The sequence below is a fragment of the Ascaphus truei genome, chromosome 13, assembly GCF_040206685.1.
Source record: "Ascaphus truei isolate aAscTru1 chromosome 13, aAscTru1.hap1, whole genome shotgun sequence".
Lineage (NCBI taxonomy): Eukaryota > Metazoa > Chordata > Amphibia > Anura > Ascaphidae > Ascaphus > Ascaphus truei.
In genome coordinates this window covers 24,544,242-24,563,496 of record NC_134495.1, presented here as the reverse complement: position 1 = coordinate 24,563,496, position 19,255 = coordinate 24,544,242, and the positions used below count along the sequence as shown (strand labels likewise).

Sequence of the window (19,255 nt, the reverse complement as noted above, 5' to 3'; positions counted from 1 at the left end):
GTAGTAATAATACTACTAATAATAATAATAAATTAGCATACTAAATGAAATTGCGATGCACATTGACCTACGGCTTGGCGACTCGCTCGACTCCGCCAAAGCCAACTCAACTTGAAGTATTGACGGGTAAATGTACATATCGTTCATCATGTTAAACCTGCCTGTCAACCAACGAGACTGGATGCAAATGAGTGAAGACGATTAGCGTTGGTTGGTGGCTTATTACAGTATATATGAGTTTCAGGGACCACGACTGTCCCCCTCTTCAGACGGAATATGGACCCGAATGATCTGGTTGGTGTGAATCACATCTTGCTTAGAGAAATAATTGGCCACATTAACAGGAGCTCTATTTCACAGTGAGCAGCCTTGATCTACAATTAACAAGAAGCCACAGAGTTGGCAAAGCTTTTGCCAATTAAAACATATTAATTAATTCTGTTCGTTCAGCAGGCAGAGGTTGTAGGCAGGAGCTCTGTGACAAGAGCTTCTTATTATTGCAGTCACGTCAGAGAGTAATGTATTTTCCATAGTGCTATATATTTTCATGTTTCCGAATATAAGAAGAGCCAACTGCACGATGGTTGTGAATGCTACCTTATGGTTTATTACCACATATCACAATTCATAATGATGAAGAGATTAGCTCACTTGCTTGCCACTTTATTACTTTGCTTTATTTCTATACAGAGTAATAAAATACAATTTATCATGCACAGGAGTAAGAATGAGCTGTTCTTTACTCTGATTTGTGTTATTAGACTAAGGGGCTGGGGCTAGGTCTACAAAACCCTTCATCAAGGTTTTGAACCATCCCCAACTTCTTAGCAATGTATTCTACATACTGATCGAGAACCTTCTGGTTTGCAAGCACATAGGAACATGACAAAGTGAAGGGTGTCCATGTGAAGACCCGTTGATTAGTAGGTGACCCTGGAGAGGTTGTACATCCTGCCCCCAGTAAAATTCGAAATGAGTAAAGACACTGACTCTGAGAACAATGACAGTGAGTTTGAATCAGGGGAGACCAGTTAAATTCCCGGCATTAGGACCTTGTGACCTTGCGCAAGTCAAATTATCTCTCTGTGCATCAGGCACCAAAAACATAGATTGTAAACTCATCTTGGCAGGACCTGTGTCTGTAACAGTCCTATGTGCTGCGTACCGAGCGCTGTACTGTAATTATGAAGCGCTTTGAGTCCCTGTCATGGTAGCTTATGACAAGATATAATGAACACCAAATATCTGGGTTGAACTGAACGAGGCTTAGATATAATAAAATATAATTTATTCCTTAAAAAAGGTGAACAGAGCAATATAGTACAATTAACAGGCAAGAAGGTAACACTTACTTAGGGTTGGGGGATGGAGAAGTATCAGCTAGCAATTTTCCAGCAATCCGGTGACATTCCAGGTGGAATCAGAAGAACAACCAAAAACTGTAGGGTTGACACAGTTTATATACCTGTGTAACCCTATTCTTAACATTGAATACAGACTATTGGTGAACAATTAACTGTATCCAATCCCTAACGTGGAGACACAGATTAACCCATGCCCTCCACCTAGTTAGCCCATGTATACTGGGACTGTGAGGTTCTTATTTCTGTAGCCCCATAATTAAATCAGGGGCGACGATCAGTCTACCAAATGAATTATCTGGTAGGATCTGCATTGTTTGTAGGTGTAGACATAACACTTACAAATCACTCCAGTTTGATGATTCTCCGCCCTCAGGTAACAATTAGAGTGGCAGAGTCTGTTGATTAGTACTTGTTTCCTAGTGTAAACAATCAGGGCAGTTAACTTTTGATCACAGTGCTTATGCTCAATCATCCGGCTGCCCTTCATGACCTATTAGCATAGCAGATGGAGTCTGCATTTTCAGAGCAGATCCAAAATACCATACATATACACTTTAATATCTACACAAATTAATAAGTTCCATTCTGGTGGGCTCAGTGGGTCGAAATTTGCCAGTTCTTAATGCTTACAGTGACTCCACACATTGGCCAAATATCAACTCTCTGCGACCTCCAGAACTGGAGATACAGAAATACACTTTAAAACATTAAAATACAGGATTATAATGAAACATGGGAACAGGGGAACATACATTTTCCTGACATGACAAGGTGTAAGCCACATTCCTGGACCGCAGTCCAGTTAAACCCTTGCCTCCCTGGTGAGGTCAGGGGGTGGCCATATGGGGTGCAACCCCTTTAATACCGGGCCAATCCCCCTCTCGCTCTACACCTCCCCTTCTTAATGGGTGACCTGTGGCCCACTGGTCCTAACGGGGAGTGGGACACTGCTGGCACCATTAATGAACTCAGTCTCAGAGGGATAGTCCTGACGTGAAAGTCCATCAGCATTGCTGTTTTCACTACCCTTTTTGTGCTGAATAGTAAACTCAAACTCTTGCAAGGCCAAGCTCCACCTTAGCAACTTGGCATTCTCCCCTGATGCCCTCTGCAGCCAACTCAGGGGGTTGTGGTCTGTGAGGACCGTGAAAGCCCTTCCATACACAAAGGGCTGGAGTTTTTTGAGTGCCCACACAATGGCCAAGCACTCTTTCTCAATGGTGGCATAGGCCACCTCTCTGGGGAGTAGTTTTCAGCTGAGGTACACCACAGGGTGCTCTCTACCGTCGTCCCCCACTTGGCTCAACACAGCCCCAATGCCATAGTCCGAGGCATCAGTCTGTATAAGGAAATGTTTGGTATAGTCCGGGGCAGCCAGTATGGGGGCCCCAGCAAGCACAGTTTTCAGTGCCTGGAAAGCAGTTTCACAGGCAGGAGTCCAGGTGATAAGCACAGACAGTTGCTTCTTAGTCAAATCAGTCAGGTGTTTGGCCACAGCGCTGTACTGTGGGACAAGCTTCCTATAGTACCCTGCGGTGCCCAAAAATGCCATGACCTGTTTCTTGGTTTTTGGAACAGGCCACTGAACTATGGCTTCTACCTTGGCTGGCTCTGGTTTGAGGTGCCCTCCACTCACCCTGTGCCTAAGTACAGGACCTCTGCCATCCCTACCATACACTTAGTGGGTTTCAAGGTAAGACCAGCCTCCCTGATCCTATCCAGCACCGCAGCTACATGTCCTAAATGGGAGTCCCAGGAATTACTAAAGACAGCAATGTCATCTAAGTAAGCCCTGGCATAGCTCTGCATCCCTTCCAATAACCTATTGACCAGGCGTTGGAAGGTAGCCGGGGCATTCTTCATCCCAAATGGCATCACTAAAAACTCATAGAGGCCACTTGGAGTGATGAATGCGGACTTCTCCCTAGCCTCCAGGGTCAGTGGGATTTGCCAATAGCCTTTGCTCAAATCCATAGTGGTCAGATACCTTGCCCCAGCGAGTTCATCCAGTAACTCATCCATGCGGGGCATGGGGTAGGCATCTGACACCGTCCCAGCGTTGAGCAAGCGGTAGTCCACACAAAACCGGGTGGTCTTGTCCTTCTTAGGGACTAGAACTACCGGGCTTGCCCAAGGACTTTGGGACAGAGTAATTACCCCTAGGGTCAGCATCTCCTCTATCTCCCGTTCCATACTGGTCTTGACCTCTGCTGACACTCTATAAGCGTGCTTATGCAGAGGCTGCAGATCCCCTTTGTGCACTGGGTGTTTTGTGAGATGTGTGGTCCCTGGCATGTCAGTGAAGAGGGCCCTAAACTTAGCTAGCATGTCCCTGGCTTCTACCTGCTGCCTAGCACTCAACTGTGCCCCTATCTCTACCTGCTCCACAGTGTTTCCCTGCCTAGCCTCCCCTAGGATATCAGGCAGAGCATTGCTCGCCGGATCCTCCAGCAGTGGGCTACAAATGGCCATTACTGCTCCCATACTCGGTGCTCTGTATTCTTTCAGCATATTGACGTGATATGTCTTATGCCTCTCAGGCTCTACCTGTACAACATAGTTGTACTCATTCACCTTTCGGATAACCGGGTACGGTCCCGACCAGGCAGCCATCAGCTTGTTCTCCCAAGTGGGTTTGAGAACAAGCACCTGCTGTCCTGGGATGAATTCCCTGCTACGGGCGTTCCAGTCATACCATTGCTTTTGCTTGGTCTGAGCGGCCCTGAGGTGGTCCTGGGCCACCCCCATGAGCATCTCTAACCGGTCTCGGAGATCTACTACATACTGGATCACTGAAGCATCAGTAGCAGTAGCCTCCCCTTCCCATCCCTCACGGAAAAGGTCCAGAGGTCCACGTACCTTGCGGCCATATAGTAGCTCGAAGGGGGAGAAGCCTGTAGATTCCTGCGGTACCTCTCGGTAGGCAAACAGCAAGTGCTGTAAATAAAACTCCCAGTCTTTCCCCTCCGCCTCTATAAAGGTCCAAAGCATCTGCTTCAGGGTACCGTTAAACCTCTCACATAATCCGTTTGTCTGGGGATGGTAAGGGGTAGTGCGCCGGTGCTGTACACCGCATACATCCCAGAGACAATGTAACAGTTCACTGATTGGTTAGGATCTCCCTAGGGAAACCTACCCTAGAAAAAATGTTCAGCAAAGCTGCTGCCACTGTCTTGGCATCTATGGTGCCAAGCGCTACTGCCTCAGGGTACCGGGTGGCAAAATCCACCACCGTGAGAATGTAGCGCTTCCCTGACCTGCTAGGAATCATAAGGGGTCCTACAAGATCCATCGCTACTTTCTGGAAGGGTTCCCCTATTATCGGTAGGGGTTTCAGGGGTGCCTTCACACGGTCGCCCGCCTTACCCACTCGCTGGCAGGCATCACAAGAGCGGCAGAAATTGCCCACATCTCGAGATGCCCCCGGCCAGTAGTAACGCTGTAATAACCGGGCTCGCGTTCTGTTGACCCCCTGATGTCCCGCTAACGGAATAGAGTGAGCTACCCGTAACAGTTGCTGTCGGTACCCCTGGGGCACTACTAGCTGTCGCTTACTGGTCAATCCCTCCTCTATCCCTGGGCTCCATTCTTCTCTATACAGGAGACCCTTATGCCATAGGCAGTGCTCAGTGCCTTCCCCTGCCTGAGATTTGGACTCCCGACGTCTCACGCCGGCCAGGGTAGGGTCTGTCTTCACAGCCTCCCTAAACTGGGCTCCTAATTCTGGCCACCCCCCCAGTCATGTCATTGTCCGGAGAATGGGGAAGGGTGAGGGGAAACAGTAAGTCAGTCTGTGGTTGCAACTGATCCTGGCTTACCTCCCCGGGCTCCTCTGCGCCCTCCGCTAACGTTGGTCCCAAAGGCTGGGGAACTGGTGCCGCCGCCATTGCCGCTGTCTGGCTCCGGGTAACCGCCGCCACTGCAGCGGGTTTGGGCACTCGGTCGTAGGTGCAGGTCATCGGACCCAGATCGTTGCCAAGAAGAACTTCAGCATCCAAACCGGGTAAAACCCCCACCTCCCGCACACCCTGGCCCTCCCCCAATCAAAAAAGATTCTGGCCACTTGCAGGAAACGTGGCTCTCCATCAGCCACAGTGATCTGTATCCCAGGGCCTGGGAGTAATTCCTCTGGCCGGACCATATCAGGTCGGACCAGGGTCACTGCAGCTCCTGAATCCAGCAAGCCGACTGCTTGCCGGTCACCGACTGTGACCGGGGTGAGATGTCTGCTCCGGCCGTCCATCTGCTGCAGGTCCGCGCTGAGATGTGCTCCGCTCCTGGCTTTAGGCACCAATGAAACCGGGACAGGCGTTGCATGGGACATCTCGCTGGGAGTTTGTTCCATGACCGGACCGGAGTCTTTGGAGGAAGCCACCCGAACGTGGGCTACCGGCTTCGCAGCTGGGGTGCGTTGCCCCTGATGGGGTCCGCCGGAACGCAGGGGTTCCGGGCAATCTGGTCTGATGTGACCAGGGCGGTTGCAGTTGTAGCACCGGCACTCGTGCCGGAGCTCCCCCGCCTTCGGTGGACTGCTGCCCGTAGGTGGCCTCTGAGTCCATTGGGGGGTATTGGCAGACTTTCTGGCCGGTGCCGCCGCCACGGCTTCTGCTTTGGCGGTCATCAGGGCTCGACTGGCCACATAGTCGTCTGCAAGCATCGCCACCTCCTGGTAAGTCTTGGGCTTCTTGTCGTACACCCAAGCCCTCACCGCCGGCGGGCACTGCTGCATGAGCTGCTCCTGAAAGATGAGGTCCAACAGGCGTTGGTAAGTCCGTGCTTCATAGCCCTCCACCCAGCGTCTCCCGTACAAAGCCATGCGGGTCACGTAGGTAACATAGGACTCCAGGGGCTGCCTCTCTTCCTGCCGGAATTTGCCCCGGTAGGCTTCAGGGGTAAAACCGTACTGAAACAATAACAGTTCTTTCAGGTGTTCATAGTCATCAGCATACTCACCTGGAAGCGCCATCATCGTCTGCTTAGCCAAGCCGGACAGTAAGGGGTCCAAACGTGCAACCCTATGCTGGGGAAGCACTTTGTACCGCCGACACTGTGTCTCAAAGTTCTTTAGAAAACTGCAATCTGATCAGTACCTTCCACGAACTTGGTGAGACTGTGCTGCTCCAGTTTGAGTTCATCTTTGTTGGATTGAACAGGGGGGCAATAAGCGGGTCTGTTCACTGCCATAGTGATAAACTGCAGCCGCTCCTCCGGTGTCCCTCTGTCTCCCCACGCAGTAATCAGTGCCAACATTTCAGCGGTGAACGGACTGGTAGCCGCAGCAACCAGTACCCTCCTGTTGCACAGTTCCCGGGAGGTGCACTCGTTCCCTCCCCGAGATTCCGCCGCCCCGGCACTGGGTTCCTTCCCTGATCTCCGGGTGGCTGTAAAAGGGCAAGCTGAGCCGTATCCTGAGGCTCTGCAAGCCGGGCTTCATAGTCACCGATTGCGTCAACCATGTCTGCGACCTCCTGTTTCTCATAGGCAGTCCATATTCACGGCACTTGTCTTTCAGCTGAGCTTGGGTCCTCATGTTGGATGAGCCTCCAGCCTCGCTCATGGTTCACGGTCGCAGCAGTGAGGTGGTGTTACAACTTGTGTTAACTGTTGCACTACTGTGTGTTCAATATCTTTAGTCCCAGGAATTCGCAATTCCCTTCGAGTTCCCACTATATTACAGGGTCCCGCAGTACACTGTAATACAGGTTCAGTTCAATCCCGCCGCTGCCACCAGTTAATTATAGAGCTTGTCACGGTAGCTTATGACAAGATATAATGAACACCAAATATCTGGGTTGAACTGAACGAGGCTTAGATATAATAAAATATAATTTATTCCTTAAAAAAATTGAACACAGCAATATAGTACAATTAACATGCAAGAAGTTAACACTTACTTAGGGTTGGGGGATGGAGAAGTATCAGCTAGCAATTCTCCAGCAATCCGGTGACATTCCAGGTGGAATCAGAAGAACAACTAAAAACTGTAGGGTTGACAGTTTATACACCTGTGTAACCCTATTCTTAACATTGAATACAGACTATTGGTGAACAATTATCTGTATCCAATCCCTAACGTGGAGACACAGATTAACCCATGCCCTCCAGCTAGTTAGCCCATGTGCACTGGGACAGTGAGGGTCTTATTTCTGTAGCCCCATAATTAAATCAGGGGCGACGATCAGTCTACCAAATGAATTATCTGGTAGGATCTGCATTGTTTGTAGGTGTAGACATAACACTTACAAACCACTCCAGTTTGATGATTCTCCGCCCTCAGGTAACAATTAGAGTGGCAGAGTCTGTTGATTAGTACTTGTTTCCTAGTGTAAACAATCAGGGCAGTTAACTTTTGATCACAGTGCTTATGCTCAATCATCCGGCTGCCCTTCATGACCTATTAGCATAGCAGATGGAGTCTGCATTTTCAGAGCAGATCCAAAATACCATACATAAACACTTTAATATCTATACATATTAATAAGTTCCATTCTGGTGGGCTCAGTGGGTCGAAATTTGCCAGTTCTTAATGCCTACAGTGACTCCACACATTGGCCAAATATCAACTCTCTGCGACCTCCAGAACTGGAGATACAGAAATGCACTTTAAAACATTAAAATACAGGATTATAATGAAACATGGGAACAGGGGAACATACATTTTCCTGACATGACAAGGTGTAAGCCACATTCCTGGACCGCAGTCCAGTTAACCCCTTGCCTCCCTGGTAAGGTCAGGCGGTGGCCATATGGGGTGCAACCCCTTTAATACCGGGCCAACCCCCCCTCTCCCTCTACAGTCCCATTGGGAGAAAAGTGGTATATTAAATAAAGTTATTATAATAAGAAGATAGAAGGCAAAAGAAAAAACAGTGCGAGGGAGAAAGGGCACATGAAGGGTAGTAGAGTGAGGTACGTAACAATATTGTTGTTCGTTTGTTTCATGTGCTGACACCGTAGACCAAGTATAAACAAGCAGCCACCAGTGCCACTGGGTAACCAGTTTGGTACGTTACTTTTGGAAGTAGAGCAGCCCTGCCCTATACCTACTGTATAAATTGGAATCCTTAATGGGGCCACAAGTCATTAAATTCTTCAGGTTTTATTATTCATCCTATTTGCCGTTTATTACTTGACCGAAACTGACCCACCAAGATAACAGAGAACAGAGGAGGTAGGTGCACTCACAATTACGATGAAGAGCTGCCACATGGGGTCAGAGAGCCCCATCCAGATTGAGGTATAGCAGATCCTGGGAATAAAGAATACACCAACTCCTGTGGTCTTGGCAACAGGATCCCAGGATCCACCAAGATAACAACACACTGACCAGTTCGATCTTACCATGCTTCTTTGTCTTGGCACGGTTTGGTCATTTGCATCATGTTTGGCCAAAGAATCCTCGTTATGAAGTTAGATATTTAAAATGACATGAATGTGACTTTAGTAAGAGCAGTACAATGATTCGGGGACTGTTCTGAGAGGTTCCGTTAAAGGCTTTGCAATGTTAAGACTTGCTTACAATTGTATGTGCATTCCAGTAATACTGCAAATTCCAACATCACAGACACAGATAGAGGGAAAACATTAGTATTAAAGAAGACTATAAGAACAGCCTTGCTCTTTGACATTATTCAAGGGTTTGATAGTCAGTGGGTTTGATAGAGGGAATAAGAGCGAATGTGTCGAAAAACTGTCCAACGTCCCAACAACACAATTTACTATCTTAAAGGAGCAGTGCAGTGAAACATTCGTGAAAAAGCACTAGTTAAATAAAATATTAAATGTGATGAATACGTAATAGCTATTAAATTCCAATCGTCCTTGAAGTCCAAAGGCTGCCTAACTGATCTAGCTGGTTGTCTCCTAAACCAGAACAGAATTGGATGCAAAAAGGACAAATATGGCGCCAAGGATGACACTCCCCCCCCCCAAAAAAATATGGATTGTCTTCCTTGGTGCCATATACTGTAGGTCCTTAAAGGAGCAGTGCCACCTACTTTTATTTATTTTTTTTAACCCCGCTTCCCATTTTTCTGACAGGGTGGTAACTGGGGGTCCCCCTGATCCAAACCCCACTACTTTCAGCTCCATTCCCAAGATACTTCCCCGTGAAGTTACCAGGTTCACACTTTCCTCGGGGGAAACAGCATGGCTGCCAAAATCTTGGCCCAATCGGTTGTGGCTTTATATTGCACGCCCATTTAAATCCTCTTTAAAAAAAAACAAAAAAAACCCTGCAACTTCACCAGTATCTTGAGAACATGGGGGTTGCCGGAGCTCAAAATAGTGCCGTTCAGCTCCTGAGGACCTGCCGGTCCTAATCCAGTACCGAATGGAGGTTAGTAAGGGTGGATTGCTCCTTTGAGAGAGAGATGGCATTAAGAATATGCCACCAATTGGTGCAGAAAGCATAAAATGGCAAGTTAGATTACATCAACTACAAAAGTTACCCAATTAATATCAAACCTCTTCTCTGTCTTTATATGGAGCATGTTTGAGATATTCGTTCCGGAAACAGAAAGCTATGGAGTTGATCTTTGCAGAGAGGCTGATATAATACATGCTGGGTACAGTACAGTAGCGCTGGTTGGCCCGTTTCCATCTCTACAAGACTTTGTCAACTCTTTCAATGTGTTTAGTTCAGGAACATTCAACGGGCAAGGAAGAAAAAAAGGCTGTAAGTCTCGCCCCTCACCTCTGCATGCACCTGCTGCTCCCAGGTGATAGATGCCTGCTAGTACACGCCAAATGGCCTTCTGCTCGTTCGCTGTGAATCCCAGAGCCTCCATGGCAGATTGAAGCTGAACAAATGCTGCACATGCCTTCTGCTTCTCCTCGGGCTAGGAAGAAAGAGAGCCAACAGGACAAGGGCATTAACAACGCATGTGAAAACAATGCTTTCATATTATTGCTGTGGATCAACAGCCAGAAGCACAAGGAATGCTAATAGGACACCCTGACCAAGGCACCAGACATCAGGTGTAAATATTCAGAGCGTGGCTTACAGTATAATACGTATGTTGGGAACTTGCAGGCTGTACATGTAGATACAGTAGGAATTTCAATAAATACAACGAATGTGGGTAGCTATTTTTTTTTAATTTGACAGGAGTCTTAAGACGATAAGGCTAATTCAACAGATTAAAGCAGCAATTCATGTTTTATTTGTTTTTATATTATTATTATTATTGTTTTGTAACATAGGTCTAAAGCAGGCAGTTTCCGGCGCTGGACCCCATTAATTTTAGCTTTGGGGCCACCCTGCGTTCCGAGATACAGACTTCCATAGGGGATGATGGTATCTCTGCAAAGTTTAAAGTTCCCGCGGGCCAATTGGAAGCCGAACCTGATGATGTCACAAATTCCTATTGGCCCGCAGGGCGCGGGAGCTTTGAAACGCTGCCATTACGTGAACCCTGCTAGCCAAGCAGAGCAGCTACTGGCACCCCCTACTGAAGTCTGTATCTCCGGAAATAGGGGGTTCCCGGAGATGAAATTAATGGGATTCAGTCCGGAGACCCCCTGCTTCAACCATATGTTGAAAAGAAAAATTGCCCGCATGGATTGGCGCTTTAAATGACATTCTTTAATACAATATAATGCAAGAAAATGATTAACATTGTTCCTCTCAGTATTCAATATAGATTATTAATGCCGCAATCCTCCACAGAATCCTATGAGTTCAACTGATACAACGTTAGTATCCTCAAGAATGTCCCACTCTTATTATTAACAATTATTTTTTTTCTCGTGTTCAAAATCCTGATTTCCTTCATGTCTAGCTTCTGCGGTTATCATGATAACCTTTAGCCGGCACCGGGCTCTGGAGAGAGCTCCATTTTAACGTCCCTGACACTTAATATTTCACACGATTATTTCTCCTGAATGGAGCATCAGATTCTTTTTTTATAAAAAAACAAAAAAACTGACAGCGTTAGAAATGCAAGAAATCTTTTAAGGGAAGTATAACAGGGTGAATATAAGACACCAGCAATATGCCTGGCAGACCTATGTTTAGGTCTGCAGTGCAGCAGTGACCGGGTTAAAACTCAGCTGGGAAAAGGTCTTGTTAATTGGTCAGTTCCCAGCTGCCTCGTTAAGGAGCTTTAAAATCCCAGGCTGCCCATGCTGGGCTGTCTGAACCAGTGAGACACACTGGAATTCTGGAGGAAAACTGCTTGCTGTAAAGGTCTGGCTTTCTTATCATCCCTGTTTGCTATATTAAGACTCTGAACATTGAACAGCCCTTGTTGGGAAAAGCCCTACTCAGGACTGATCTGTCTATTTGTTTATGTTTGCTGAAAAGAAGCTGTATTTTTGTATGCCATATTTTTGAGGTTAAATAAACAAGTCAGTTCAGAAACCCACGTGCTGTTGCATTTGACCCTGCAACAGGAAGTAAAAAAAAATGAATATTAAAGCTGCTCCTTTAATGGGAGAAATAAAGAGACCGTTCGTTTAATCTCTTTCCTTATAAAGCACCAGCACTAAATAATCTATTGACCTCGCCGCAGGGACAAACAGGTCCATCCCCTCTCTGCCACTATTAACTCTAAAATCCCCTAATACTAACACTAACCCTACCGTAAAAGAATTAACCCCTTACCCTAATGTAATGTTACAGCCAAAAACACTACCAACGAAACAACATATACGGTACACTGTAAATGTACTTTTTTCAGCTTTATACAGTATATAGTATGACAATACAGAACTAACACACTAGTTGTTTTCTACCAATTTAAAAACTCTTTTCAGAGCAATACAATAGAACAAGAGAATGGTTAGAATCACTACAGAGAATACCATTTAAAAAAAAAATATATATATATATATATATATTATATATATATATTAGTTGCACTTCTCTGATTTTTACAAAATAATGACCTAGTATAAATGTATTTAACATATCACTGCTGTGGCCTTTACTTCCTTCTGGGGACTGCATCTAATAGAGCCCCCTTCACCCTCTCCTCCTTTCTATAGAACACAACATTTCGTCCCAACTTTTCTCACCTGGGTTTCCTATATGGGGAGCTCCGACAGTGCCGGTTATTCTGAGTTACGTAGGCGGGGTTATCTATTAAAAACCTTTGATAGTGCTGATCTGGGCTCTATCGCACAGAAACCCCCATTAAAGTTCAGAGTTCCCTTGGGCCGATTGGCACTATCGCAGTTCCACAAATAACTCTCCTCATCTTTATTCTGATAAAATAATGGAGCAAAATGCAACTATCCCTGACATAGTCATGTCAGACTGCATGCCGAGTCGAAAATTGCTTCTGGACTTCAGAAATAGCATAAAAAGATGCGGCTCATGTGCCTATAGGTTACTGGATATACAACACACGGATTGTTGCCAGTAACATGGTATGTGTGCCGATTTGCAGGAATAAAACCGCACACGGCTACTTGGGTCCATGTGAAATGGACAATGACTGATTGACAGACAAGTTTGCTTAAACTTTCAACACGGTATTCCAAAGACACCGAAGACTCAGAAGTCCGTTCAATACTTGTATCAACTATACGATCATTAAGTGCTAACAGGGATCTTCTACGCTCAGTAACGCTGCGTTAAGTGATGTTTTCAGTTGTAACGAGCCCTTGTGTTATTATAAAGGACGTTAGTTCTAATGATATGCGATAGATGTGTTCCCTTTAATAACGTTTATCCACAGACCTCATTATAGTTAACGAAGGGATTTAATGTTAGTTAGGTCATGGCAAAATGTGGTGTTACTCACACAGACCCTGAAATAGGTCTTTACAGGGTCTGGATAAGTGTATGGCCGCAGTTAGGTATGAGCTGACTATCGTATCATTATTTACAAAGTTCTTTTCCTCTCCTCTCTTTGTTTACTTTAATTAAACAACTATTCAGGGACCTGATATAAGTAACTCCATTTTTCGGTAAGATAAGCTTAATACCATGTTGAAGCACGCTCTACGTGTGAAACGCGTTGAGGTTCCGTCAGAGTATGTCACCACGTTGTTACGTATAGATGTTCCCAGAAGCTCTAGGTCTTGATCAATGGTTTGGGGGCATGGTGCACCTGGTTTCTGATCAATTCTATCAACAGTTCTTCATGGAGCTCCATGTTTTATGAATTGTACGTTTTGGAAGCAACATATGATATCTAAATATATTTTTAGAATATTTACCCCTGATGCGCTTTGTCTTTTCGTTCTTCTGAAGCTACCGCAAGGCAGTGCTAACTGGTCATGGTGTTAAGCATGCCGGCTCGCTATCTCTTGATGAGATAGGCGCCCCTCTGTCTGGGCAGACAATGGCTCCGCTGTTCGGACCAACACATCCCAGATAAAAGAACTGCCCATTCCCACTCTCCTTTGTCCTTAACCCCCTCGTGGAAACAGCTAACAGTGTGTTACCAGCCTAGCATGCCCAGGGAACAAAGGAATACATTGTTAGGGTTAACACACAAAATTCTGGCCAGATGAGCCACAGACAGATGGGTGTACAGGGTGATCCTTTACATCCATCAGATGGGTAGGGGCAATGAGTGGGCTTTAACCTTTATTAATATGAGCCGTATTGCCCCTCCCATCACAAAGCGTATACTAATGAGCTAACTGACAGCCATTGATTTTGCATATATTTAGCTTTGGAGATAAACGGAGGGAAACTAACGGACGTTACCTATTTAGGTAAGTATCCCAGATGTAATGGAGCTTTGAGTATCTACCCCATAGACAATCCCCTCGCCTAATCATTTTAGACCAAATGTAGCTGGGAACTGCCTTTTGACCTCCCACAATTTATCCATGGATGAACACATAAAGCACTTGTGACTTGAGTTCAGTTAGTCCACTGGTTAATGACACACAGGCAAAGCAATACAGTTGCAGGTTGAATTACATTCAATACACACTTCCATGGTTTGTAATCATAGGTTTACACCGAATTAGATGTAGACGGTGTAGTCTCATTGCCTTTAAACCAAGTGAACCTGGTTTAAATCCTAGTGTCAAAGCCGACTAAAATCTGTGTGGGAGGAACTGGTGTCTGAAGGTCTATGTACAACTCTGTGGTTTTTATAAAGGAAAATTATACTATTAATAATTATTGTACAGGCATACCACGGTTTAAGGACACTCACTTTAAGTACACTCGCGAGTAAGGACACATCGCCCAATAGGCAAACAGCAGCTCGCGCATGCGCCTGTCAGCACGTCCTGAAAATCAATACCGGCTCCCTACCTGTACCGAAGCTGTGCGCAAGCGGGAAGACTATAGAGCCTGTTAGAAATGCGTTATTTACATCAGTTATGCACGTATAGGACGACTGCAGTACAGTACATGCATCAATAAGTGGAAAAAGGTAGTGCTTCACTTTAAGTACATTTTCACTTTACATACATGCTCTGGACCCATTGCGTACGCTAATGCGGGGTATGCCTGTATACCCTTATCTGGTTAGTGTATATAAATGAACTTCTCAGTTACATTTCTCTTGGGTATCTCACCCCTTCATGAAATAATTTCAGAGGCAAAGCATCCTGCAGGTACTGTATTTAGCTGTTAAAATGACTTATTAAAGAGCATCCTTTTCAGTGTCTCTCTCGCTGGCAATGTATTCAGGTGTTACATGGCTGTGTGACCAATTCCATCCTGTCGCAACTGCACATTTAAGAGCCGCGCTTCATCTGTTGATGACTCAACTCCTATATATCCCCCGAGGTGTGAATTGGATTAAAAGAAAAATGTGCATTGGGCTGTAATCTCAATATGCAGCTCAGTTGAAAATCGTCTTTGTGTTAGAAAAAAAAGATAATAATATAGATGTGAATGGATACGGAACAGGTGCAGCACAATGATACATATAGCATTTATTTTTTTCGCAATACAAAGCAGTTTTTATTCATGACAGCCTTGCTGGTGTATTATAAGCCCAAGCACGAAAGGTTAAGAAAAGAGCAATGCTTGTGTTCCAGGATCCATGCCAATTGCAAGATGGAAAGGTGTTAGTGTAACCCCTTTGGGAACAGAGCGAGGGATTGAGGGCATGCCAACAGGCAGTGTCAGTGTTGGCAGGCACCTAATCAACCCCTCACCACCACCAAGATCACCCACCAGGGGATAAGATGAATTGGAGAACCGTGGCCACAATAAGATTATGGGAGTCGTTCACCTAAGGGCTGGAGCGGTTCTGGTCGCTGTTATGTTATTAACGTCAATGGACCGATCTCGGTAATCGCACCGCAAAAGTAGGTGCTCTAATAGCTCTCCCTGCTGTCACACGGTAGCAGTAAGCTGTTTGTCCTATTACAGCATTACCATGTATCTATATATCCTACCTCTCACTGAGTACTGATCCTTTAGAGATCAACTCTGACAACAGAGTTGGTGTTGGATCAGTACTGTTTATCACGCCACAGATATTACTAATAGGTTGGTTACTATCATTACCATTACACCACCTACATGAGAGGCGCTGAACAGATTATATACTTACCTTATCTGAGTCAGCCCCACCGTTGTATTAAGTATGTGAGCCCAGTATGTTATGCCCACAAAGTGGATAGGGACTTATTGTTATGTACCCTAGACTCAACTTCACCTCACCCAGGGTTATATTTATAGCCAGTGAAATTGAGCTGATTATGTATATACCCTACATTTATTTATCTACAGCATTTCTAGCCTTATACCAGTTACACCACTAGTGGCCAGGATCCTATCCATTTAGCCAGTCATACTGCCTCACTGTTGTTTGGCAGACCTGGCTAGGGTCCCCTTTATATGCTTGAATGCTGTACATTTGTTTACTAGGGTTTATATATGCTGGCACATGCCGCTACAGTAGTGAACAATAGGGTGTTTTGGTTCATCTGGACAGTGATCTACCATACCCACTGGTCCAAACTGCTCATACATTAGTAGTCGATATTTGCAGTCATCCTCTCATTGATCCAGAACACCACATTTCGTGTTCATATTTTAAGGATCCAAGCGTTTAATTCTAGTTTTATCACCCATTTTTTTAATTGTTATAATAAAGTGTATGTTTTAAAGTGTTCACCATATCACCATGTGTTTAGAGTGCCCTTACTAGGTTCCTTTTTCTTTGGTTGTTGCTCTAATAGCCCAAGAAACAGCGCAAGGAGGGACCACGTGATGTACAGTGTCCTAAACCATCTCCTGAGGTCAGGAACAGAGGAGGAGGTTGCAATTGGCCCATAAAAGTTATGAAGTGCTTCTCCATAAGACAACTTCTGTGCCAGAACACACCGTACAGCCCATTTACTTGAGTAGTTGGTGAAGGGCCATGTTTACGAAGACGTGCTGGAAAGTGTCTTGTGGGGCAGCGCTGCCTAGTAAAAATGTCCCATAATGTTCTGGAAATGTCACAAGGGCCATGAGAGTGCTGGCATTTCCTTAGGGCACTGTGCAGGTTAAAAAAAAAAACATCACTTGCCAAGTGTCTCTCTTAACACTGATGTGGGGACAAAGTCTGGCTCTGGGGTAACATCACGTGTTCGAAATGAGAGTCTGGTGGCCATCCCCGTGTCAGCTGTATGTGACCCCAGACAATGGGACTCATTACTGCAGCATGTATAAATACCCTGCTTCGTATACACTGCATACAAGAATAATATAGTATCGTTGGCTACCCCCAGTTATAGAATAAACCCCAATACTCTCACTGGGGAGTCAGCTTTTCACAGGCACTAGAAAACAACTTTAAAGGAAAGTTAGCTGCATGATATTTAACTTGTTACATATTGAGCTCTACAATACCTTTTCTACATTCTCAAGCAACGCATAAAGAATAACGTATATACTGTATATTGTCGTAGTAGAGGTCAAAGTCATTTGACATTCTTTGAGTACTGAGGAAAAAGGTGATTAAATGTTGTTTTCGACACTATTTCAAAATCATACTTAATGCGTTTTATGTTTTGGTAACTCTGAACAATGACTAAATAGGCACTTAATGAGTTTTTCAATAGACATGTCAAGACATGCCAAGTCAGGAAGGGCACTTAATGTTTTACCTCTACAACGACGATATAATAAAGCAGCAAACTGCACTGCTCTCTGATGTTCTACTTTATAATAAACTAAAGGTTCTGCTGATTTATACCAGGACTAAACTGGCATTGTAGAACCCTTGAAGCGCCCTGTGTGATGCGAAACGTAACGTGTAGCTAGCAGGGAATGCCGGTGCCTCCAATACAAACGCTGTACAGTATGTTCCTTGGGGTGGGGGGGGGGGGTCATCTGGGCTAATCTTAGCATACCAGTGCACTTTGTAAGAGTGAGAAAGGCGGTTTGACCGGGGAGAACTCTCTTCAATCTACCCTACTCTGCCATTTTCTCCCTCTTCTTTCTGCACAGGAATAGGGATCCAGACAGTGATTGAAAGGAACTTTAATTGAAACTGGCTAATGCGGAAGAACCATTATCATGCTAGTATCCTAATGCTACAAAGTATCAAGTGATACATAATCAGGAGATTTGCAGATCAAATGCCTGTGTTACCATAGTGACAATATTCACTCAGCAACAGGGCATGGGAGCTGGTCAACACCAATATCCAGGGTCCAGCTAGTGCTGTCAAAAGCAGATACGTGAACACAGTGAAATTGCAGCAGCGGGGAGAATTCCCTTAAAGCTGCAGTTCAGTCTATATCCTGCATGTGTGTTTTTTTTAATAAATCAGTTCTGTAGTAAGAAATAATACTTTTAGCATTTTCTGTTTTTAAAAAAACAACTTTGAAAGACCAATTTTCTTGTATTCTATTTTAACAAGCATTTGCTAAGGCACTGCCCCTTCATGTCCTGTCACAAACCCAGGCACACCCCTTTGTCAGCACTGCCCTCCCTCTCTCTAAACGTGCACTAGCATCTGGTCACATGATCTTCCTCATAGAGTACATTCAAGGAAGCTGGAGAAAAGGGATCAGCCATGCATAGCAGCTCGGATAGGCGATTTCAAACTTATTACAGTGTTTATTCCATTCATTGCACGTGTATATAATGTAAAATTGTAATAATTCCATTTATAGCAAACGTGTATATGTGAATATTATTTAGATGTATATGTATGTTACTGAAATGTGGAGTGAGTGTGTAGGTAAATACACACAATACACTTCCACTGCATATATATATATATATATATATATATGTATATGTGAAGTTATGTGAGTAAAAAAGTGACAAAAACCCTCCATAGCAAGGCAAATAGCAAATGGAAATATTACTGTATGCTCATTTGTATGTATATATATATTTATATACACACACTTCAAATACGGATAGTGATTCACGTAAATGATACACTGGCGACACACTTTATTCGAGCTCGGCTAGTCCCACGAATTCGGGTATACCCGGGTGTATTGAGGTTTGTGACTGTTTTCTGCCCGAGTATATTGGGTTATTTTCTAGGCAGGGATTGAAGCATTTTATTCCCGCTGGCTGCAATACTGCACAGTATATATATATATACTGCATTATAATTCATGAATTTATGCCATCTGGTAGACACGCGAAGCATTGCAGCCTATTAAATCCTAATCATTATAATTTAACAAATCAGCCGCCCATCAGCCAGGCATGAACCCAGGCTGGGAAGGCAAACGCAACGGGGCTTGTCAGAGGTGAGGAGCGGCGCATTCCAGGTATCTGCCAGGTACATACCGGGTATTTGCTCGAATAAAGTGTGTCGGTGCAGTATATATATATTCACTTTCTGGGAGTATAAGAGTGACTGTCCTGTTGTTAATTTTTTTTGTATCCATCATTGAATGGTATGCACCCTCTCTTTACGTTTATTTTATACTAGCTGAGAGACCCGGCGTTGCCCGGGATGTAATATTCCCGCTCCTCTCTCTCTCCTCACCCCTCCCCCTCTCTC

At 44.9% G+C, this 19,255-nt stretch overlaps 1 protein-coding gene across 4 annotated transcripts in view; it reads right to left on the bottom strand.

Moving 5' to 3' along the window:
• The window catches only part of MYO18B (myosin XVIIIB), a 345,583-nt gene that overhangs the window by 246,288 nt on the left and 80,040 nt on the right, over nt 1-19,255 (bottom strand). For all 4 annotated transcript variants that reach the window (XM_075568959.1, XM_075568956.1, XM_075568957.1 and 1 more), the window contains one exon: nt 10,060-10,204. In XM_075568959.1, the coding sequence (XP_075425074.1) occupies nt 10,060-10,204 (145 nt within the window). The remainder of the gene's footprint in view (nt 1-10,059; nt 10,205-19,255) is intronic.